This window comes from Myxine glutinosa, chromosome 8 (genome assembly GCF_964187855.1).
Source record: "Myxine glutinosa chromosome 8, kmMyxGlut1.1, whole genome shotgun sequence".
NCBI classification, from domain to species: domain Eukaryota; kingdom Metazoa; phylum Chordata; class Myxini; order Myxiniformes; family Myxinidae; genus Myxine; species Myxine glutinosa.
Window position 1 is genome coordinate 4189370 of NC_136268.1, and position 20238 is coordinate 4209607.

At 49.9% G+C, this 20238-nt stretch overlaps 1 protein-coding gene across 7 annotated transcripts in view; it reads right to left on the minus strand.

Annotated features, from left to right (window-relative positions):
- TMEM117 (transmembrane protein 117) overlaps positions 1-20238 on the minus strand; it is a 159353-nt gene that overhangs the window by 95431 nt on the left and 43684 nt on the right. For all 7 annotated transcript variants that reach the window (XM_068124019.2, XM_078782878.1, XM_078782877.1 and 4 more), the window contains 2 exons: positions 18824-18923; positions 5288-5385 (listed from right to left, as the gene is read on the minus strand). In XM_068124019.2, coding sequence (XP_067980120.1) covers positions 5288-5385; positions 18824-18923 — 198 coding nt within the window. The remainder of the gene's footprint in view (positions 1-5287; positions 5386-18823; positions 18924-20238) is intronic.

A 20238-nucleotide genomic window follows, 5' to 3' on the forward strand; every position in this document is an offset into this window, starting at 1 on the left:
TGGTACTCAATTTCCCGACCTCAGAAGGATGACAGGCTGAGTCAACCCCCCTGGCGTTAATTCAGCGATCGACCAGGATTCAAACCCAGGATCCTAGGATCCCAAGCCGGCACCCTAACCGCTAAGCCAACACCAGGCTACTTGCCTCTTGCAGACACACAGGGAATTACCAGTGAACTGGTTCTCAATTTCCCGACCTCAGAAGGATGACAGGCTGAGTCAACCCCCCTGGCGTTAATTCAGCGATCGACCGGGATTTGAACACAGGATCCTAGGATCCCAAGCCGGCACCCTAACCGCTAAGCCAACACCAGGCTTCCACACAGTGGGAACACCGTTAAAACCCAACACCGAAAACTTTGTGCTTTTAGAAGTGGAATTTGATGTGGGTACTCCTGACGAAATGGTCTTTTCTTGCCTTTTAATTCTTTGCATGAGAAGTAAAATTGAAGATGTTGGTTAATCAAGACAAAGGGAAACAGTGGGTAGCACAAGGTTGATAGTCAAATCAGGTGTTTTCTTTTACGTGACGTCATTCCAGACCCAGTAAGAGAAGACAGTTTCCTGTTTGAATGGTGGATATTGTTCATGACACACTGAACGCAGATCAAAGTTTTGGTCAAGACGAGTGACTCTATCACCTCCAACTAGACCCGTCGAGAGGTTGTTTGCTTGTGGACAGTTTTCGTACTTGTTTGATGCTCAACCTCAAGCAGACTTGAGAAGATTACAGGTGAAAAATGTTACATCAAGCCAGAAAATAACTGAACGCTGACACTTGACCTTCCATTCAGGAACAAATCAGGAATGGTAAACATGTGCTGATATCTGCTTCATCAGGAGTGGTAAACATGTGCTGATGTCTGCTTCATCAGGAGTGGTAAACATGTGCTGATGTCTGCTTCATCAGGAGTGGTAAACATGTGCTGATGTCTGCTTCATCAGGAGTGGTAAACATGTGCTGATGTCTGCTTCATCAGGAGAGGTAAACATGTGCTGATGTCTGCTTCATCAGGAGAGGTAAACATGTGCTGATGTCTGCTTCTTCAGGAGTGGTAAACATGTGCTGATGTCTGCTTCATCAGGAGTGGTAAACATGTGCTGATGTCTGCTTCATCAGGAGTGGTAAACATGTGCTGATATCTGCTTCATCAGGAGTGGTAAACATGTGCTGATGTCTGCTTCATCAGGAGTGGTAAACATGTGCTGATTTCTGCTTCATCAGGAGTGGTAAACATGTGCTGATGTCTGCTTCATCAGGAGTGGTAAGCATGTGCTGATGTCTGCTTCATCAGGAGTGGTAAACATGTGCTGATGTCTGCTTCATCAGGAGTGGTAAACATGTGCTGATGTCTGCTCCATCAGGAGTGGTAAACATGTGCTGATGTCTGCTTCATCAGGAGTGGTAAACATGTGCTGATGTCTGCTTCATCAGGAGTGGTAAACATGTGCTGAGGTCTGCTTCATCAGGAGTGGTAAACATGTGCTGATGTCTGCTTCATCAGGAGTGGTAAACATGTGCTGATGTCTGCTTCATCAGGAGAGGTAAACATGTGCTGATGTCTGCTTCATCAGGAGTGGTAAACATGTGCTGAGGTCTGCTTCATCAGGAGTGGTAAACATGTGCTGATGTCTGCTTAATCAGGAGAGGTAAACATGTGCTGATGTCTGCTTCATCAGGAGAGGTAAACATGTGCTGATGTCTGCTTCATCAGGAGAGGTAAACATGTGCTGATGTCTGCTTCTTCAGGAGTGGTAAACATGTGCTGATGTCTGCTTCATCAGGAGTGGTAAACATGTGCTGATGTCTGCTTCCTCAGGAGTGGTAAACATGTGCTGAGGTCTGCTTCATGAGGAGTGGTAAACATGTGCTGATGTCTGCTTCATGAGGAGTGGTAAACATGTGCTGATGTCTGCTTAATCAGGAGAGGTAAACATGTGCTGATGTCTTCTTAATCAGGAGAGGTAAACATGTGCTGATGTCTTCTTAATCAGGAGAGGTAAACATGTGCTGATGTCTTCTTAATCAGGAGAGGTAAACATGTGCTGATGTCTTCTTAATCAGGAGAGGTAAACATGTGCTGATGTCTTCTTAATCAGGAGTGGTAAACATGTGCTGATGTCTGCTTAATCAGGAGTGGTAAACATGTGCTGATGTCTGCTTCATTAGGAGTGGTAAACATGTGCTGATGTCTGCTTCATCAGGAGTGGTAAACATGTGCTGATGTCTGCTTCATCAGGAGTGGTAAACATGTGCTGAGGTCTGCTTCATCAGGAGTGGTAAACATATGCTGAGGTCTGCTTCATCAGGAGTGGTAAACATGTGCTGAGGTCTGCTTCATCAGGAGTGGTAAACATATGCTGAGGTCTGCTTCATGAGGAGTGGTAAACATGTGCTGATGTCTGCTTCATGAGGAGAGGTAAACATGTGCTGATGTCTGCTTCCTCAGGAGTGGTAAACATGTGCTGAGGTCTGCTTCATCAGGAGTGGTAAACATATGCTGAGGTCTGCTTCATCAGGAGTGGTAAACATATGCTGAGGTCTGCTTCATCAGGAGTGGTAAACATATGCTGAGGTCTGCTTCATCAGGAGTGGTAAACATGTGCTGATGTCTGCTTCATGAGGAGTGGTAAACATATGCTGAGGTCTGCTTCATCAGGAGAGGTAAACATGTGCTGATGTCTGCTTCATGAGGAGTGGTAAACATGTGCTGATGTCTGCTTAATCAGGAGAGGTAAACATGTGCTGATGTCTTCTTAATCAGGAGAGGTAAACATGTGCTGATGTCTGCTTCATCAGGAGTGGTAAACATGTGCTGAGGTCTGCTTCATCAGGAGTCGTAAACATGTGCTGATGTCTGCTTCATCAGGAGTGGTAAACATGTGCTGAGGTCTGCTTCATCAGGAGTGGTAAACATGTGCTGATGTCTGCTTCATCAGGAGAGGTAAACATGTGCTGATGTCTGCTTCATCAGGAGTGGTAAACATGTGCTGAGGTCTGCTTCATCAGGAGTGGTAAACATGTGCTGATGTCTGCTTCATCAGGAGTGGTAAACATGTGCTGAGGTCTGCTTCATCAGGAGTGGTAAACATGTGCTGAGGTCTGCTTCATCAGGAGTGGTAAACATGTGCTGAGGTCTGCTTCATCAGGAGTGGTAAGCATGTGCTGATGTCTGCTTCGGGTTCAAAGAGACATTCCATTGTGGAGTTAGCTGCAGCAGCAGGTCAGCAGCAGAACGAATACTTAGTCTCTGTCAGGTTGTCTAACTATCCTTTGGCTGATCCTTCCAAGGACAAAAAAAACAACAACAATTATAATTCACGATTTATTTCAATGCGTTCGGAATTTCATTTGAAAGACCAATTAAATGAGTGTTATCTGCACTGTGCTGCCACGTGGTATGGTCTTCAGGGTCATTTTTGGATAATTATTCGGCATGCCTCAACAAAGGTTCGAACTTTTAAATTACCCACTGAACATAGAGCAAAGAGGACGCAGCAAAAGCTTAGCTTCCAACTCATTCCTGATTGACTAGACCGTGTTTGCCAATCCGTCCCACCACTCTTGTGCAAATACTGTACAACATTCAATATAAAGTATACAACTCTTTGACCGAGTGAACAAATCAATAAACGAGAACGGCACTCGGTGGAGATCATACCTCCACCAGTCTGAGAAGTTTACATTGCGTTTCCACCGATAGGCCGAATCTGGATTCGCACCTGAACCAAAATCGAATATGCTTCATGTTGTCACCTAACCAGCTCGTCCACCAAGTTTTGTCATAACTCGTCCATAACTTTTTTAACAATGTTATATATCGCTTTTCGCCTGATCTCTCAATGGTGAAGAGTCACTTACAAAATTAAATAATTTTCAAATCCGAATCCATATTCAGATCTTCGCCAAAATTGAATCGATTCGGTCTTGTCGCACACCCAATCTGTCCACCAAGGTTTGTCCAAATCCACCCATAAGCCTTTGAGATATCGTGCTATGTATCGGTGTTAGCCATATCTCTCAATGGTGAAGAATCGCTTACTAAATTAAATAATTCTCAAATCCGAATCCATATTCAGATCTTCACCAAAATTGAATCGATTCGGTCTTGTCGCACACCCAATCTGTCCACCAAGGTTTGTCCAAATCCACCCATAAGCCTTTGAGATATCGTGCTATGTATCGGTGTTAGCCATATCTCTCAATGGTGAAGAATCGCTTACTAAATTAAATAATTCTCAAATCCGAATCCATATTCAGATCTTCACCAAAATTGAATCGATTCGGTCTTGTCACACACCCAATCTGTCCACCAAGGTTTGTCCAAATCCACCCATAACCTTTTGAGATATCGTGCTATGTATCGGTGTTAGCCATATCACTCAATGGTGAAGAGTCACTTACAAAATTAAATAATTCTCAAATCCGAATCCATATTCAGATCTTCACCAAAATTGAATCGATTCGGTCTTGTCACACACCCAATCTGTCCACCAAGGTTTGTCCAAATCCACCCGTAAGCCTTTGAGATATCGTGCTATGTATCGGTGTTAGCCCGATCACTCAATGGTGAAGAGTCACTTACAAAATTAAATAATTCTCAAATCCGAATCCATATTCAGATCTTCACCAAAATTGAATCGATTCGGTCTTGTCGCACACCGAATCTGTCCACCAAGTTTCGTCCAAATCTGCCCATAAGCTTTTGAGATATCGTGCTATGTATCGGTGTTCGCCCGATCACTCAATGGTGAAGAGTCACTTACAAAATTAAATAATTCTCAAATCCGAATCCATGTCCAGTTCTTCACCAAAATTGAATCGATTCGGTCTTGTCGCACACCGAATCTGTCCACCAAGTTTCGTCCAAATCCGCCCATAAGCTTTTGAGATATCGTGCTATGTATCGGTGTTAGCCATATCTCTCAATGGTGAAGAGTCACTTACAAAATTAAATAATTATCAAATCCGAATCCATATTCAGATCTTCACCAAAATTAAATAGAATACACCAAATCCAATCGAATCGAATTTGGTTTTGAAAATTATCGGATCAAGATCCGGATCTTCACAAAGTTCAAATGAATTCGGCCTTTTCACACACCCGAGCTGTCCACCAAGTTTTGTCTAAATCTGTCTAACTTTTTGAGATATCCTCTCAGATATCCAGGCAACAAGACAGAGAGACAGAGGTGAAAACATAACCTCCGTCCACCTTTGGTGGAAGAGGTAATAAACGATGAGGGGTGAGTGGAAAAAAAACCAGGGTGGTTGCTCAATATTCACCAGAACAGAACAATCCGGTGATAAGTTTTCTTCCAAAGATCCCGCGGTGCCTTGGCCCAGTGCGGATACAAGGAGTCTTGCAGCATCATGTCGGTGACCTGGATGAGAAATATTCACACAAATATTAATCGTCCTTCACGCCATAAAGGGTACAAGGTAGCGAGATTAAAACAGCAAATCACAAAAATTGCTCGACAAGCAACCGTGTTATCTTCACCGCAGCGGAGATGGATTCAGAGGTCCTAGAGGAGGTCAACTTGGACACAACGACGCGCTACGGGCAAAATATCACATTCCCAGCTGGTTCGTCCTATTGCTCACCGACTACTTGTGCCTGGGGTTCTGTGAAAGGATGGATGGGTCAATCACGGTCCGAACTAACTCATCGATGCCTGCTACGCTCGGCAAGCCTTTCGCATCTCCATGCGAGCCAAACTGCAGGATTACAGCAAAGCATGCTATTTGTGTTTTTCGCATCTAACCTTCCCCTGCGCATCAGGGTAATGGTTAAAACAACAACAACAACAACAACAACAACAACAACAACAAACGTTCTATTTATTACACATTTCATACCCGAGCAGACACTCTGCAATTCCTCCAAAACAGGAGGCAGAACATAAACAGGAGGAGTGGAAGTACAGTCGTGGCCAAAAATATTGGCACCCTTGCACTTTTTTCAAATAGTGCACCATTTCTTCCAAAAAATTGTTGAAATGAAAAAAATTTGATATCCACATATGTATTTCTTTTGGTATAAAAAAATATTTTTGTATCCACAAATGTATTTCTTTGGTTTGCAGAGGAACAAAACAAAAAAAGCTGAAAATAATACTAAATCTTAGCTTATTCCACACAGAAATCCTAAAATGGCCTGGACAAAAGTATTTGTACCTTTTAGAAGTTGTTAGAAGTATGATGTCGAGTCTCCTCGGACAATGATGGCATTGCCTTTCTATGGCTGGTACACACGGGTAAGTGTGTGGTATACACGGGGGTCGCCACTCCTCTCCGTCCCTCCGCTGGCCGTTGGGGAATTCACCCTCTTCCACCAATACTGTTGGAGTCGACTGGACTCTCATCCACCAGATGTGCAGAGCCATCTGCCATTTAAACCGCATGGCTGCGGACCGTTACCCTGGTAGGTTATCCTGGCTGACAGGTAATACACCTTGCCCACAGGTGACCTGGGGTTATGCAAGGCAGGGGTATCGATCTCCCTGAGGTATCAGAAGACATCCGCAGAACCACCAGTTACACATGTTAGAAATAATTAGATTTCAAGCAGGTGATTCTTCTTTACTTTGGAATTTAACTCACCTGTGGTGAGTTGCAGGTGCCTGCAATATAGAAATCACTCATTCAACCAGTTTGAAGAGAGAAAGGAGCCATTCTGCTGTTTTGTGTCACTGTGTGTACCAGAATGAGCATGGAGAAAAGAAAGAAAACCAGAGAATTGCCTGAGGAGGTCAGACACAAGATTGTAGCCAAGCATGTACAATCTCAAAGCTACAAGTCCATCTCCAGAGACCTTGATGTTCCTGTGTCCACAGTACGCAATGTTATCAGGAAGTTTAAGGCCCATGGCACTGTAGCCAACCTCCCTGGACGTGGCCTCAAGAGAAAGCTTCATTGACGATTGCAGCGAAGGATTGTTCAAAAGGTGGAGAAAGCACCTCAATCAACTGCCAAACACATTCAAGCTGACCTTCAGATACAAGGTATGACAGTTTCAACTCGCACCATCAGTCACCAACTCGATGAAATGGGGTTCTATGGTAGGAGACCCAGAAGGACCCCACTGCTAAGAAAGCCTGACAGAAGTTTTTCCAAAACACACCTGAACAAGCCAAAATCCTTCTGGGAGCATGTCCTGTGGACAGATGAGACCAAATTAGAGCTTTATGGTAAAGCACATCATCTCTATGTTTACAGAAAACAAAATGAAGCCTTCAAAGAAAAGAACACCTTCCCTACATTCAAACATGGAGGAAGTTCAGTGATGTTTTAGGGTTGCTGTGCTGCCTCTGGCACTGGGTGCCTTGAATGTGTGCATGGCATCATGAAATCAGGAGATTATCAAGGCATTTTGCAGTGCAATGTTCAACCCAGTGTCAGAAAGCTGGGTCTCCGTCAAAGGTCAGGGGTCTTGCAGCAGGACAATGACCCCAAACACACTTCAAAAAGCACCCAAGAATGGTTCAAGACAAAATGCTGGACTGTTCTGAAGTGGCCAGTAATGAGTCCAGATCTAAATCCCATTGAACACCTGTGGGGAGATCTGAAAACAGCAGTTGGGAGAAGGCACCTTCAAATCTGGGAGAACTGGAGCAGTTTGCACAAGAAGAGTGGGCCAAGCTGCCAGTAGAGAGGTGTCGGAAGCTCATTCATGGCTATAGGAAGCGCATGACTGTAGTTATTTTGTCCAAAGTCCGTGCTACCAAATATTAAGTAGAGGGTGTCAATAATTTTGTCAATGCTATTTCTTTTTATTTTCAGATTTAAAAGGATATATTAAGTTCTGAATCAAAAACAAAGGTTCTGTAATATTAACAGTGAAATAAAGAATTGTGGAGACCAAATATTTTTGTCAATTTAAACTTATTTTTAGAGAAAATTGTGAGTTATTTGAAAAAAGTGCAAGGGTGCCAATATTTTTGGCCACCACTGTATTTGCCTCAAAAGGTATTAACAGGTAACTTCACTGCTGTGTTGTGATTTCTGTTTTTTAAGGCGTAACCCGTAGGGTAATGCCGTCTAGAATATTGTTTGTCTGTCCGTATGTCCCCACAAACGTACACCAATCAGAGCTGAGGATCTGGTCACATGACAGGGCGAAATATTTAATAACCATTACAGTTGGAAATTTTACTAACAGGATATAGGAGTATATAATAACCTTCTGTGGAACATTTTGGGGTCCCAGCAGATGTCGTAAGGTAGGTAGGAGGTTTCAGAAATTCCTCAATACAATCGACATGAACCTTGCTCCCAAATCCAGAAGTGAACAGATGACGACGGTTCGCTGGTTTGATATCTCAATACAATCGTGATTTGACATTGTATTTTGATTTATTAAGATTATAGTATTAATTCGTGATAAATGATGAATGATGCTGTTTGGAATGAAAATATAGATATACTGAGTTTAAAGGAGAATGAGAAAATGACGTAAGAGTTTCCATCCGTGACATTCGCGGATTCCTCATTTGCAGTTTCGCCATTGACTGGATAAAGCACCATTCAGACTGGGTACTTTTTTTTGTCCAAGTCCTTCACGAACCTGCTGTCGATGCCTGACGTTCGACTGAAGGTGGAGCAGGAACATGGAATTTATTGGTTCATCGTTTGCCATTTGTCGTTTTTTTTACCCAAGTCATTCACGAACTGGCTGTCCATGCCTTAAGTCAAAAAATTCATTATTTACATTATTTGATAAATAGCACTATGACTGTGTGTGTTGTCGCTCGGATGCACGTTAAACCGGGCAGCCCATCTGTCGTCATTAGTTGGTACTAGCAACGGTACCCACCCCAAGGGCGGGGCTTCAATTGGGAGGCCCAAATTAAAAGGTAAAATATCAGAAATTGAAGGCTTTTTTTAATTTTAAACGATTTATGTAAACATCCGTTAAATCATATCACGTGCAAATCATCAAAATCTAAACAGCATTTGTACAATTTCAATAAAAGCCACATCACTGTTCATATCGGTAAATATTATTCCAGAGTGTTTGGAAAAACTGGAAAATTGGAAAATTGGAAAAATTGGGGAAAAAATTGGAAAAATTGGGAAAAAAATTGGAAAAACAATATAGCCTATTTTACTCCAGGGGGTCCCAGGCTTACCCACCCAAAATATCGTTGCGATCGGTTCAGACGTTTTTGCGGTACCTGGGAACAGACGGACAGACGGACATTTGATGAATTATAGTAAGATGATATTAAGGATCCCATGGTGTCCTTCGTGAAGAGTCGATGAGCTAACACCAGCACCATGAACAAACTACAAATTCCTGGCCTGGCTAGCACTGGGAAGGCAAAGGCAAACCACCCAGTTCAATCCTTGCAGCGAGGCTGCTTCTGCAACACTGAATCTGCCACTGGGTAGAGAACCACAACTTGGCGTTACTGATTTTGTACAATGTGTTACAAGCCAGAAATGAATGGAAGGAAGATTGTATTACCATTCTTCAGCAGAGCCCTTTAACGCTAGCACCGCTTTTATTTGAGAGGACGATACACATACATCGACATGAAGGAGGATGTAGACAAGGAGATAGACATAGCACACAAACCACTCAAATGTAAAATTCTTCTTTGATTGGAGACATTAGATTGGTACTATGAAACCATCCTCGCATGAACGAGTTCATTTAAACCGCTTTATGACTTCGTTAACACCGTTAAGCACTGCCAATGGAACTCCGACAGCAGCAGTGCAGAAAAATGCTTAGGTTCAATTCGTTAACATCTTCCCAGGAATCTGTTCATGTCTTATTCATCCAATTCAGGGTCTCGACGACTGAACATGTGTTATTGCCTCCACTTGTAAAACTTCCACCATCGACGTAGACACATCAGTGCAAACATTAAGAACGGCTGGCCTATTCAACCCCACAAGGGAATGTTGTCGGGTATACGGATGTGGAAGCAGAGGTTTGAAATGACAGATTACAGGAGGAAGAGGTTTTTAATCTGGAACGTGCCAGGTTGCTCAGGTGGTTACTGCAAAATTATTTACCCGACTGACATAAAAAATACCTGAGCGTAACAATGGGACCTCTCAAATAAAATACAAGAGCATCTTGAAAATGATGACACTAACCTGAAGGTTGCATAAAGAAGGGACTATATTGAAGGAGCTGGGGCTCCCACGTCGATCGGAAGAATGGACGCGACAAAAAGCTGGAATTCATCCGAGTTGCTTTAATCAAACCAAACACTCAGGCACTCTGAAAAGCCCGTTTATCGGGCAGCAATATATATACATATTATCCCGGAGCGTTTGTCCAGGAAAGGCGAGAGGGGGCGTGGCCCAGCGTCCTGGCTGCGGCCTGGCAAGTTGAGGGCGAGCCTGCCGGGCGTCCTGGACGAGCCCGGCATGGTGATCGCTCCGCGTCCTTGATAGGTGCAAGGCGATTGTGAAAACCCAGCGGTAGCCGCTACACACGTCCCCCCAGAATCGACTTGCACCGGCAGGGTCAATTTGAGGGGGGTCCTGATGACCCGGCCGAAGCGACCCCTGGCGGGTCGTGGGAGGGGGTCCGGTGTGGTGGTGGGCGGTCGAGTGGGGGGCACCGTGGACGGGGGGCGGCCTCGCCGCGGCGGAAGGGCCACCCGTGGTGGGTGGTCGACGTCCACGTGCGCCGGCTTGAGGCGGTCCACCGCAATCCGGTCCGACCTGCCGCCGATGTCGATGACGAACGACTTGTCGTCCCGTCGCAGCACCCGGAAGGGCCTGTCGTACGGCGGCCGGAGTGCCCCCGATGTGCGTCGTGACGCACAAAAACATACTCCGCTGTGCAAAGTGCTGGGGGGACGTAGGACTGGGGGTCACCGTGGTGGGATGTTGGCACGGGGGCAAACCGTCGGGCGGCCTCCTGGAGGTCCGAGCGCTGGTGAGCTGCGGACCAGGGACTGGTAGCGTCGGGCACGAATTCGTCCGGGACGCGTAGCGCCTGGCCATAGACAAGCTCGGCGGTGGATGCCTGGAGGTCCTCCTTGGGGGCCGTGCGGAGGCCCAAAAGGACCCACGGCAGCCGGTCGGCCCAACCGCCGTCTTGAAGGCCGGCCATGAGCGCGGCCTTCATGGAGCAGTGGAATCGCTCGCACAACCCGTTTGCTTGGGGGTGGTAGGCCGTAGTACGGTGGAGCTTGACCCCCAGGTTGCGGGCGACCGCGCCCCACAGATCGGAGGTGAACTGTGGTCCGCGGTCTGACGAGATGTCCGCCGGTGCGCCGAAGCGGGCGACCCAGGTGGCGATGAAAGCCTGCGCCACGTCGGCGGTGGTAGTGGAGACGAGGGGAACGGCCTCCGGCCACCTGGTGGTCCTGTCCACCATGGTGAGCAGGTGTGTGAACCCCCGTGACGGGGGGAGGGGGCCCACCAGATCCACGTTGACGTGGTCGAAACGTCGTTCGGGCACGGTGAAAGGTGCCAGCGGGGCCTGGGTGTGTCGGTGGACCCTGGCCCGTTGGCTGGCCGTGCAGGTGCTGGTCCAATCGCAGACGTCCCGACGAAGGCTGTGCCAGACGAATCGCGCCGACACCAGCTTCTGGGAAGCTTTCCGGCCCGGGTGGGAAAGGCCGTGGAGGGAGGCGAAGACGCGGCGTTGCCAGGTGACGGGCACGATGGGGCGAGGCTGGCCTTGGGAGACGTCGCAGAGCAGGACAGTGTCCGCGAAGGGGATGTCGGCCAGGCGGAGGCCCGTGTCCGCCGCCCGGAGGGCTTGCACCGTGGTGTCGGTGGTTTGGTCCGCCGCCATAAGCGCAAAGTCCACGCCCAGGTGGACCGCGTTCGCGCTGGCCCGGGAAAGACAGTCGGCCACGGCGTTGTTTTTGCCGGCGACGTGCCGGATGTCCGTGGTAAACTCCGACACGGCGGAGAGGTGGCGCTGTTGGCGGGCCGACCACGGCTCCGTGACCTTGGCCATGGCGTAAACCAACGGCTTGTGGTCGACGAACGCCGTGAAAGGTCGGCCCTCCAGGAGGTGGCGGAAATGGCGGACGGCCAGGTGTAGACCGAGGAGCTCCCGGTCAAACGTGCTGTATTTGAGCTCGTTCGGCCGGAGCTGCCGGCTGAAAAAAGCGAGTGGCTGCCAAACCCCGTTCACCCATTGCTCATGTACGGCGCCCACCGCGTAGTCGGAGGCATCCGTGGTGAGGGCGATGGGAGCGTTGAGCACCGGGTGAGCGAGCAGTGTTGCGTCGACGAGGGCCCGCTTTGAGCTTTGGAAGGCCGCATCCATTGCTGCGGACCAGGCGATGTCGTGCTTGGCCGGCTTGCCCCGGAGGGCTTCGTAGAGGGGCCGCATGAGTTGAGCAGCGCAGGGCACGAAACGGTGATAAAAATTCACCATTCCCAGGAATTCCTGCAGGGCCTTTAATGTGCGGGGACGCGGGAACGTGGTGATGGCCTCGACCTTGGTTGGCAGCGGCACGGCCCCGTTCTTGGTGATGTGGTGGCCCAAAAAATCAACGGCCGTCGTGCCGAAGTGGCATTTGGCCGGGTTGACGATGAGGCCGTGCTCGCTGAGGCGCCCGAACAGTGTTCGGAGGTGGAGGAGGTGCTCGGCCCGGGACGTGCTGGCGACGAGGATGTCGTCCAGGTAAACGAAAAGGAACGGCAGGTCACGCAGCACGCCGTCCATCAAGCGCTGGAACGCCTGAGCCGCGTTCTTGAGACCAAACGGCATCCGCAAGAATTCGAATAAGCCGAACGGCGTGATGACTGCCGTTTTAGGGACGTCGGCCGCCCTGACAGGTACCTGGTGATATCCCCGTATGAGATCAATTTTCGAAAAAATGACCCGTCCCGCCAGACGGGCGGAGAAGTCTTGGATATGCGGGATCGGGTACCTGTCGGGGGTGGTAGCGTCATTGAGACGGCGGTAGTCGCCACACGGGCGCCATCCACCCCCCGGCTTTGGCACGTTGTGCAGTGGCGAGGCCCACGTGCTATCGGAGCGCCGCACGATGCCGGGGTGCTCCAACGCGTCGAATTCGGCCTTCGCCACGGCGAGCTTGGCTGGGTCGAGGCGGCGGGCCCTGGCGTAGACCGGCGGGCCCGTGGTTGGTATGTGGTGCTCGATCCCATGCCGTACTGCGACGGCCGAAAACGTTGGCCGCGTGAGGGCCGGGAACTCCGTGAGCAGGCGAGCAAACTCGTTCGCCGCCGGGACGGCGCATGCCAGCTCGGTCGGCGCGGAGCTGCTCAATGTGCATACCAGGGAGCTGAAGGTTTCGGCGTTGATTAAACGACGCCGTTGGACGTCCACCAGCAGTCCGTGTGCGCAGAGGAAGTCGGCGCCTAGCAGAGCCATGGGCACGTTTGCGGTTACAAACGTCCAAGCAAAGCGTTGGCCGCCGAAGCAGAGGGTGACGTTGCGCGGGCCGAAGGTGCGGATGGTCGATCCGTTGGCCGCAACCAAGGAGGGGCCGCAAACCGCGGATTGCCTGTCCTGGTCAGAGGCGGGTATGACGCTCAGTTGGGCGCCAGTGTCGCACAGGAAGTGCCGTCCGGACGCTTTATCCGTGATGAACAGTAAGTTGCCCGTGTGGCCGGCGCTCATGGCTGGTAATGAACGCCGGCCCGGCCGTTTCCCGGCCTGCCGAAGGTGCACGGGGGTCGGCATGTCCGGGCCTTCTGTCCGAACCTGGCATGATAGTAACACCACGCTTGGTCAGGTGGAGGCCCCGGTCGTCGTGCTGGAGGTGGTCGGCTCGGTGTAGCGGCCGCCAATTGCGTCGGCAGTTCGGTCGTCGACCGTGCCGGGTGCTCGGGCGCCATGGGTGTTGCGTCGGACGGCGGTGGGTCCCATGTCGCCGCTGCAATGCGCTGTCCTGCGGCGGAGATCTTGTCGGCTTCTCTGGCAAGGGCCCGGGGATCTGTGATCGTCGTGCTTGCCAGGGCGAGGCGTACCGGGTTAGGCAGCTGACGGAGGAACAGCTCCCGGAACAGGAATGCCGGAGAGTGCTCGCCGAGCAGTGAAAGCATGTAGTCCATTCGCTCGGAAGGGCGCGTGTCGCCGAGCTCGGGCAGGTCGAGCAGGCGCCGTGCGCGTTCCGCCGATGGGAGGGCGAAAGCGTCGAGGAGAAGCTTCTTAATCGCGCCGTATTTGTCAGCGGCTGGCGGGCTCTCGAAGAGGCTCAGGGCGCGGGCCGCGGTGGCCGAACCGAGCGCTGCTACCACATGGTGGAAGCGGGTGTCGTCGGCCGTGATGCCTCGCAGGGCGAACAGGGAATCCGCCTGTGCGAACCAAACCGCCGCGTGAGCCTCCCAGAAGGTAGGCAGTTTAAGGGCGACTGCCGTGTCCATGTCGGTAGGTCACCAATGAAGGAGCTGGGGCTCCCACGTCGATCGGAAGAATGGACGCGACAAAAAGCTGGAATTCATCCGAGTTGCTTTAATCAAACCAAACACTCAGGCACTCTGAAAAGCCCGTTTATCGGGCAGCAATATATATACATATTATCCCGGAGCGTTTGCCCAGGAAAGGCGAGAGGGGGCGTGGCCCAGCGTCCTGGCTGCGGCCTGGCAAGTTGAGGGCGAGCCTGCCCGGGCGTCCTGGACGAGCCGGCATGGTGATCGCTCCGCGTCCTTGATAGGTGCAAGGCGATTGTGAAAACCCAGCGGTAGCCGCTACAATATAACGATAACAACGATATCAGGTTGTATTTTTAAAATATTACTTATTACTTGTGAAATTGAAGGTTTGCAAATATGTTCTCTCTCTGAGTATGTTTGTTTGTCTGTTTGTCAGTCACCTACAGCTCACAATTCGAAATCAACCTCCACGAAACTTAACCAACTGATAGAGCTCGTCAAAATCTAGAAACGTATTGTTTTCAGGTGAATAGGTCAAAGGTCAATGTACGTGCACATGGTACATACTTGGGAGCCTCAGTGGTGGGTGTTTCTGTCTGCATTGTCGCTGATGATTTGCCAACAAGTGATGAAACTGGTGTGTCAGCTGAGGGGTATGTAGCATTGGGATTCGCATGTCCGTGCTACTTATTAATGTTTTACAGCTGTGGAGGAACCCGAGTAGGGTTTGAACCAGCAAAGGGCTTACCTTGTGCAGATTTTCTTGGGCTGCACAACTTTCTTTGGCTAGAACAGCATGGGAGTTCACCTATTTGATAATCCTACATCCTTCTGGGATAATTCATTTGGTGAGAGCTGATTGGTTATTCCCTACAATTAAAGGTGAGAGACGTGATTCCACACATATATATATATATATACTAGCAGAAGTACCCGGCATTGCCGGGCGGGGGAGGGGAGGGGAGGGGAACGGGGGGGAGGGGCGAAGAGGGGAGGGGGAGAGGGGAGAAGAGGGGGAGGGGGAGAGGGGAGAAGAGGGGGGGATGGGGAGGGTGAGGGATGGGAGGGGGTGGGAGAGGGGGAGGGGTGGGAGGGGGGAGAGGGGGGAGGGGGGAGGGGGAGGAGGGAGGCGGGAGGGGAGGGGAGAAGAGGGAGGGGAGGGGAACGGGGGGGAGGGGAACGGGGGGGAGGGGAACGGGGGGGGAGGGGAGGGGAACGGGGGGGAGGGGAGAAGACGGGGAGGGGGAGAGGGGAGAAGAGTGGGGGATGGGGAGGGTGAGGGATGGGAGGGGGTGGGAGGGTGAGGGATGGGAGGGGGTGGGAGGGGGGAGAGGTGGGAGAGGGGGAGGGGGGAGGGGTGGGAGAGGGGAGGGGGTGGGAGGGGGGGAGGAGAAGAGGGAGGGATGGGAGGGTGAGGGATGGGAGGGGGGAGGGGAGGGGGGAGGGGGGAGGGGAGGGGGGAGGGGGGAGGGGAGGAGTGAGGGATGGGAGGGTGAGGGATGGGAGGAGGGAGGGGGAGTGGTGGGAGGGGGGAGGGGGGAGGGGGTGGGAGGCGGGTGGGGGTGGGAGGGGGAGGGGGCAGGGGTGGGAGGGGGGAGGGGGGAGAAGGGGGGAGGGGGGAGGAGGGGGGAGGGGGAGTGGGAGGGGGGAAGGGGGAGGGGGGAGGGGTGAGGGGGAGGGGGGGGACCCGGCAGAAGTACCCGGCATTGCTGGGCAGGGGAGGGGAGGGGAGGGGAGGGGAACGGGGGGGGGGGGGAGAAGAGGGGGGGAGAAGAGGGGGGAAGAAGAGGGGGGAGGGGAGAAGGGTGGGGGAGGGGAGGGGGCAAAGGGAGGGGGAGGGGAGGGGGAAAAGGGAGGGGGAGGGGAGGGGGAAAAGGGAGGGGGAGGGGAGGGGGAAAAGGGAGGGGGAGGGGATAAGGGGAAGGGGTAGGGTGGAGGGGGGTAGGGTGGAGGGGGAATGGAGGGGGGAAGAGGGAGGGGAGGCGGAGGGGGAGGGGGGAGGGGAAAAGGGAGGGGGAGGGAGGGGGGAGGGGGAGGGAGGGGGCAAGGGAGGGGGAGGGGGAAAGGGAGGGGGAGGGGGAGGGGAGGGGGGAAGGGGAGGGGGGAGGGGAGGGGGGAGGGGGAAAAGGGAGGGGGAGGGGGAAATGGAGGGGGAGGGGAGAGGGGGAGGGGGGAGGGGTAGGGGAGAGGGGGAGGGGGAGGGGAGAAGGGGAGGGGGGAGGGGACAAGGGGAGGGGTAGGGTGGAGGGGGTAGGGTGGAGGGGGAAGGGAAGGGGGGACAGAGGGGGGAGGGGGAAGGGGATGGCCAGTCAACAACGACGTTGCAGTTCTCATGGTCGGAGAGCAGCACAACAATCGGACAAAGTCCTGCATATTCGCAACAGCACGAAGCGGATTTTGGAGACTCACCGATCTTGTGACGTCCTCCAGTACCGGCGTTGCCGGGCGGGGGAAGGGAGACCCGTACATTCCCAACCCGTACATTCGCCCTCTCGACTCAAGCTCACTCGGACAAAAGCCTCGCACAAATTACACCGTGAAGGCCCAATGGTCATGTCTATGCCACAAATCACGGGCGCACTGAATTGAAAATATATAGAACGCTCATACTCCGTTAAAAGTGAAGCCGCCATGTCGCCATCTTGGTCAGCACGACTCGACCAACTCGCTTTCGCGGATCTCGTTTTGTGCGGCAAGAAACTGCTCCAATCGGTTACGGAAGGGTTGTGGAAAGACGTTTCACAGCTGTTTCAAAGACGTCTTTAATTCATATCGCACAAAATCGATACAAAACACGATCGCATAAAAGGTGAAGTGACGTGTGACGGGATGGAACATCACGTGATCGCTCTGAGCGAATCAGTCTGGCGGCGGGAATGGAACATCACGTGATCGCTCTGAGCGAATCAGCGAGCTGCTCTGGAACCGGCTGAGATTAGCGGGTACTTCGCTGAAATGCGCTGAGGTAAATATGAATAAAAAATATGGATCGTCAAATATTTTGAGTTCGGCCATGTTCGTCCCACGCTCAATGGCCATGTCTATGTCAAATATCAAGCACGTAAGCCTCTCCGTTTAGGAGTCTATCGGTAACATTACACACCACACACACACACACACACACACACACACACACACACACACACACACACACACACACACACACACACACACACACACACACACAAACTGTGTTTTACATATATAGATATCTCCGTGTGTGACTCTGTGTGTTTGTCCCTCTTGTTCAGATGTATCATGCTATAGTCAGGTTCACTATGTTTTTTCGTTCAAAATCATGGTAGATTAGCAAACATATACATTTTGGAAACGTTATTACATGGAAAATCTGAAAATCAATGTTTACATTTGCCAATTCCGACCAATTCGATTCGACCAATTCGACCAATCGACCAATTCCATTCGACCAATTCGACCATTCGACCATTCGACCAATCGCTTCGATCGGCCATTCGACCATTCGATCGATTCGATTCGATTCGATTCGATTCATCGAATTCGATTCGATCGACCATTCGACCAATTCGATTTGCCAATCAATTTGACCGACCTTTGCTTGTGTGGGAACGGACTGTGAAAACGATGCGGACTATATTGTCGGATACGACACACGGGACAGCGATGACGAACTCTAAATGGCATATTCTGTAATCGTGTATGTTTGATGCCATTGACCGCCTGTGTATATTTTGTCATTGACTGCCTGTGTAGATGTGAAGTTATACTGACTGCATGTGTATATATGATTTTGCTGACTGCCTGTGTATGTTTGGTGATATGAATTATTGTGACACATTTTGATGTTATTAACTGCCTGTACAAAATGATAACATGTATTTGATTATGCAACTTATCGCGAATATAAAGACAGTATTTTGCAATTCAAAACCTTTGATTCGTGTCTTACCATTCCCCATAGCACTAATTTGATACTTTCATTGGATTCCTTGTCCCTGAAAATATATGTTTAGTATATTTTAAAAGTTTTTAGGGTAATTCGAGGCAGAAATAGAACAAAATATGTATTTTACAGTGGCCATTTTGAAAATCCAAAATGGCCGCCATACAGGTATCTCTCCAAATGTAAACATTGATTTTTAGTTTCCTTATGCTATAACCTTTCCAAAAATGTATAGGTTTGCTAATCTACCATGATTTTGAACGAAATATAATTTATTGACATAGTGAACCTGACTACTGGTTCAAAAAACACAAATTAATGTCAATTTCTGGATAACTTTTAGTATATGCTAAGCAGTAACAATATATTGCTCATGATATATAAGGATGTACTAATTTATTTGGTAACTTATTCGCTTCACACATTCCCAAAGGAATACCAAGAGCTATTGCAATAGTGCTGTATATCAGTGAGTGAGTAAGTCCATACTGATTCTAAGACCTCATATAATCTATATACCCTTGCGAGTCTCTGCATCATTAAATGCTCTGACTTGTTGTACTTGCCATCCAAGCAGTGATGAAATCTCCCGTCCATGTTCCCAGGGCAGCAGCACGCATGAAATATTCATTACGAATTCCCATGAAATCACTCGTCATGAAATCACTGTAAAACACAAATGAAGTGAAATTCAGCTCACCAATTGTGTACACAAGCTTCCCGAGCAAAATCCCACTCCTTACACCAAAAGTGTGGAGCTGCTTGCCAAGAAAAGAATGATTAATCGCAAATCATTCACACCTTTTTTGTTTATATGCGGCAAATGTTCCAGGTTTGCATCAGTTCTTGCAATGGTGCGACAATGCCACTGATGCAGTGCGCATTGTAATTACAGCAGGAATTTGGAATTTGACCAGGGTGTCAGCCATAGCACAAGTACTCTTCACAAAGGACACCGTGGGATCACAACAGACATACACACATTTTAACGTCCATCTAAAGGGTAGTGCACAAATTGATGCATGGCCCAGACTGTGAAACACCAGGGTGAGAGTTTATAGCTGAGCTAATATTTGAACCCAGACGAGACAGCTCAGAGACAAGTGCGCATACCAAGTCATCCTTAAAAAAATAAAACAATGACAAAAAAAGACAAAAGTTACACATTTATTTGTTGGCAGAAGAGAAAATAAAACAGAGATCTCTTGTTAATAAGGGGGCAAAGAGGATGAGGAAAACTCTGAAGGAAGATCAAATTCACAAAGCTAGGAATAAGCGTGTGTCCACCCTCAGGAGAGCCAGGAAACAATATCTCTCTACTCTCAAGACTGTACTCTTCAACCTGTCTCCCTCCTCCAAATCCTGGTGGTGTCTGGTCAAATCTGTTTCTGGTGTTTGTTCCCCCTCCATCCCCTCCCTTACTTCAAACGGCTACACAGGTGACACCACACGTGAAAAAGCCGAATGCCTCAACTCTGTTTGCCTCAAAATCTTGTGTCCCAAACCCATCTCTCTCTCTGTACCCACCTTACCCAGTCGAACCCAGCTGCTCCTGGACTCTGTGTCCTTCTCTCCTGACAAGGTGGAGAGGTTTTTGTCAAACCTCGACTCTGATTCTGCAACTGGACCAGACGGCATCAGCCCACAGGTCCTAAAATCCTGCTCTGTCGTTATATCTCACCCTCTCTCTATTCTCTTCACCCTCTCTTTTGATCAAGGTCATCTGCCATCTGCTTGGAAATCAGCCAACATCACCGCTTTGCACAAAAGAAGTGCAAAAACAGATCCTAGCAACTACAGACAAATCAGCCTGCTCCCAATAATCAGCAACGTCAAGGAATCAATCATCCCTTCTGACATCACATCCTTCCTCTTCTCCAATAGCTCGATCTCGGATCAATTTGGATTCAGACCAGGTCATTCTACTCTGGTCATGCTGTTTCTGCTGTCTCAACAATGTATAGAGGTCGTTAATGCCAAA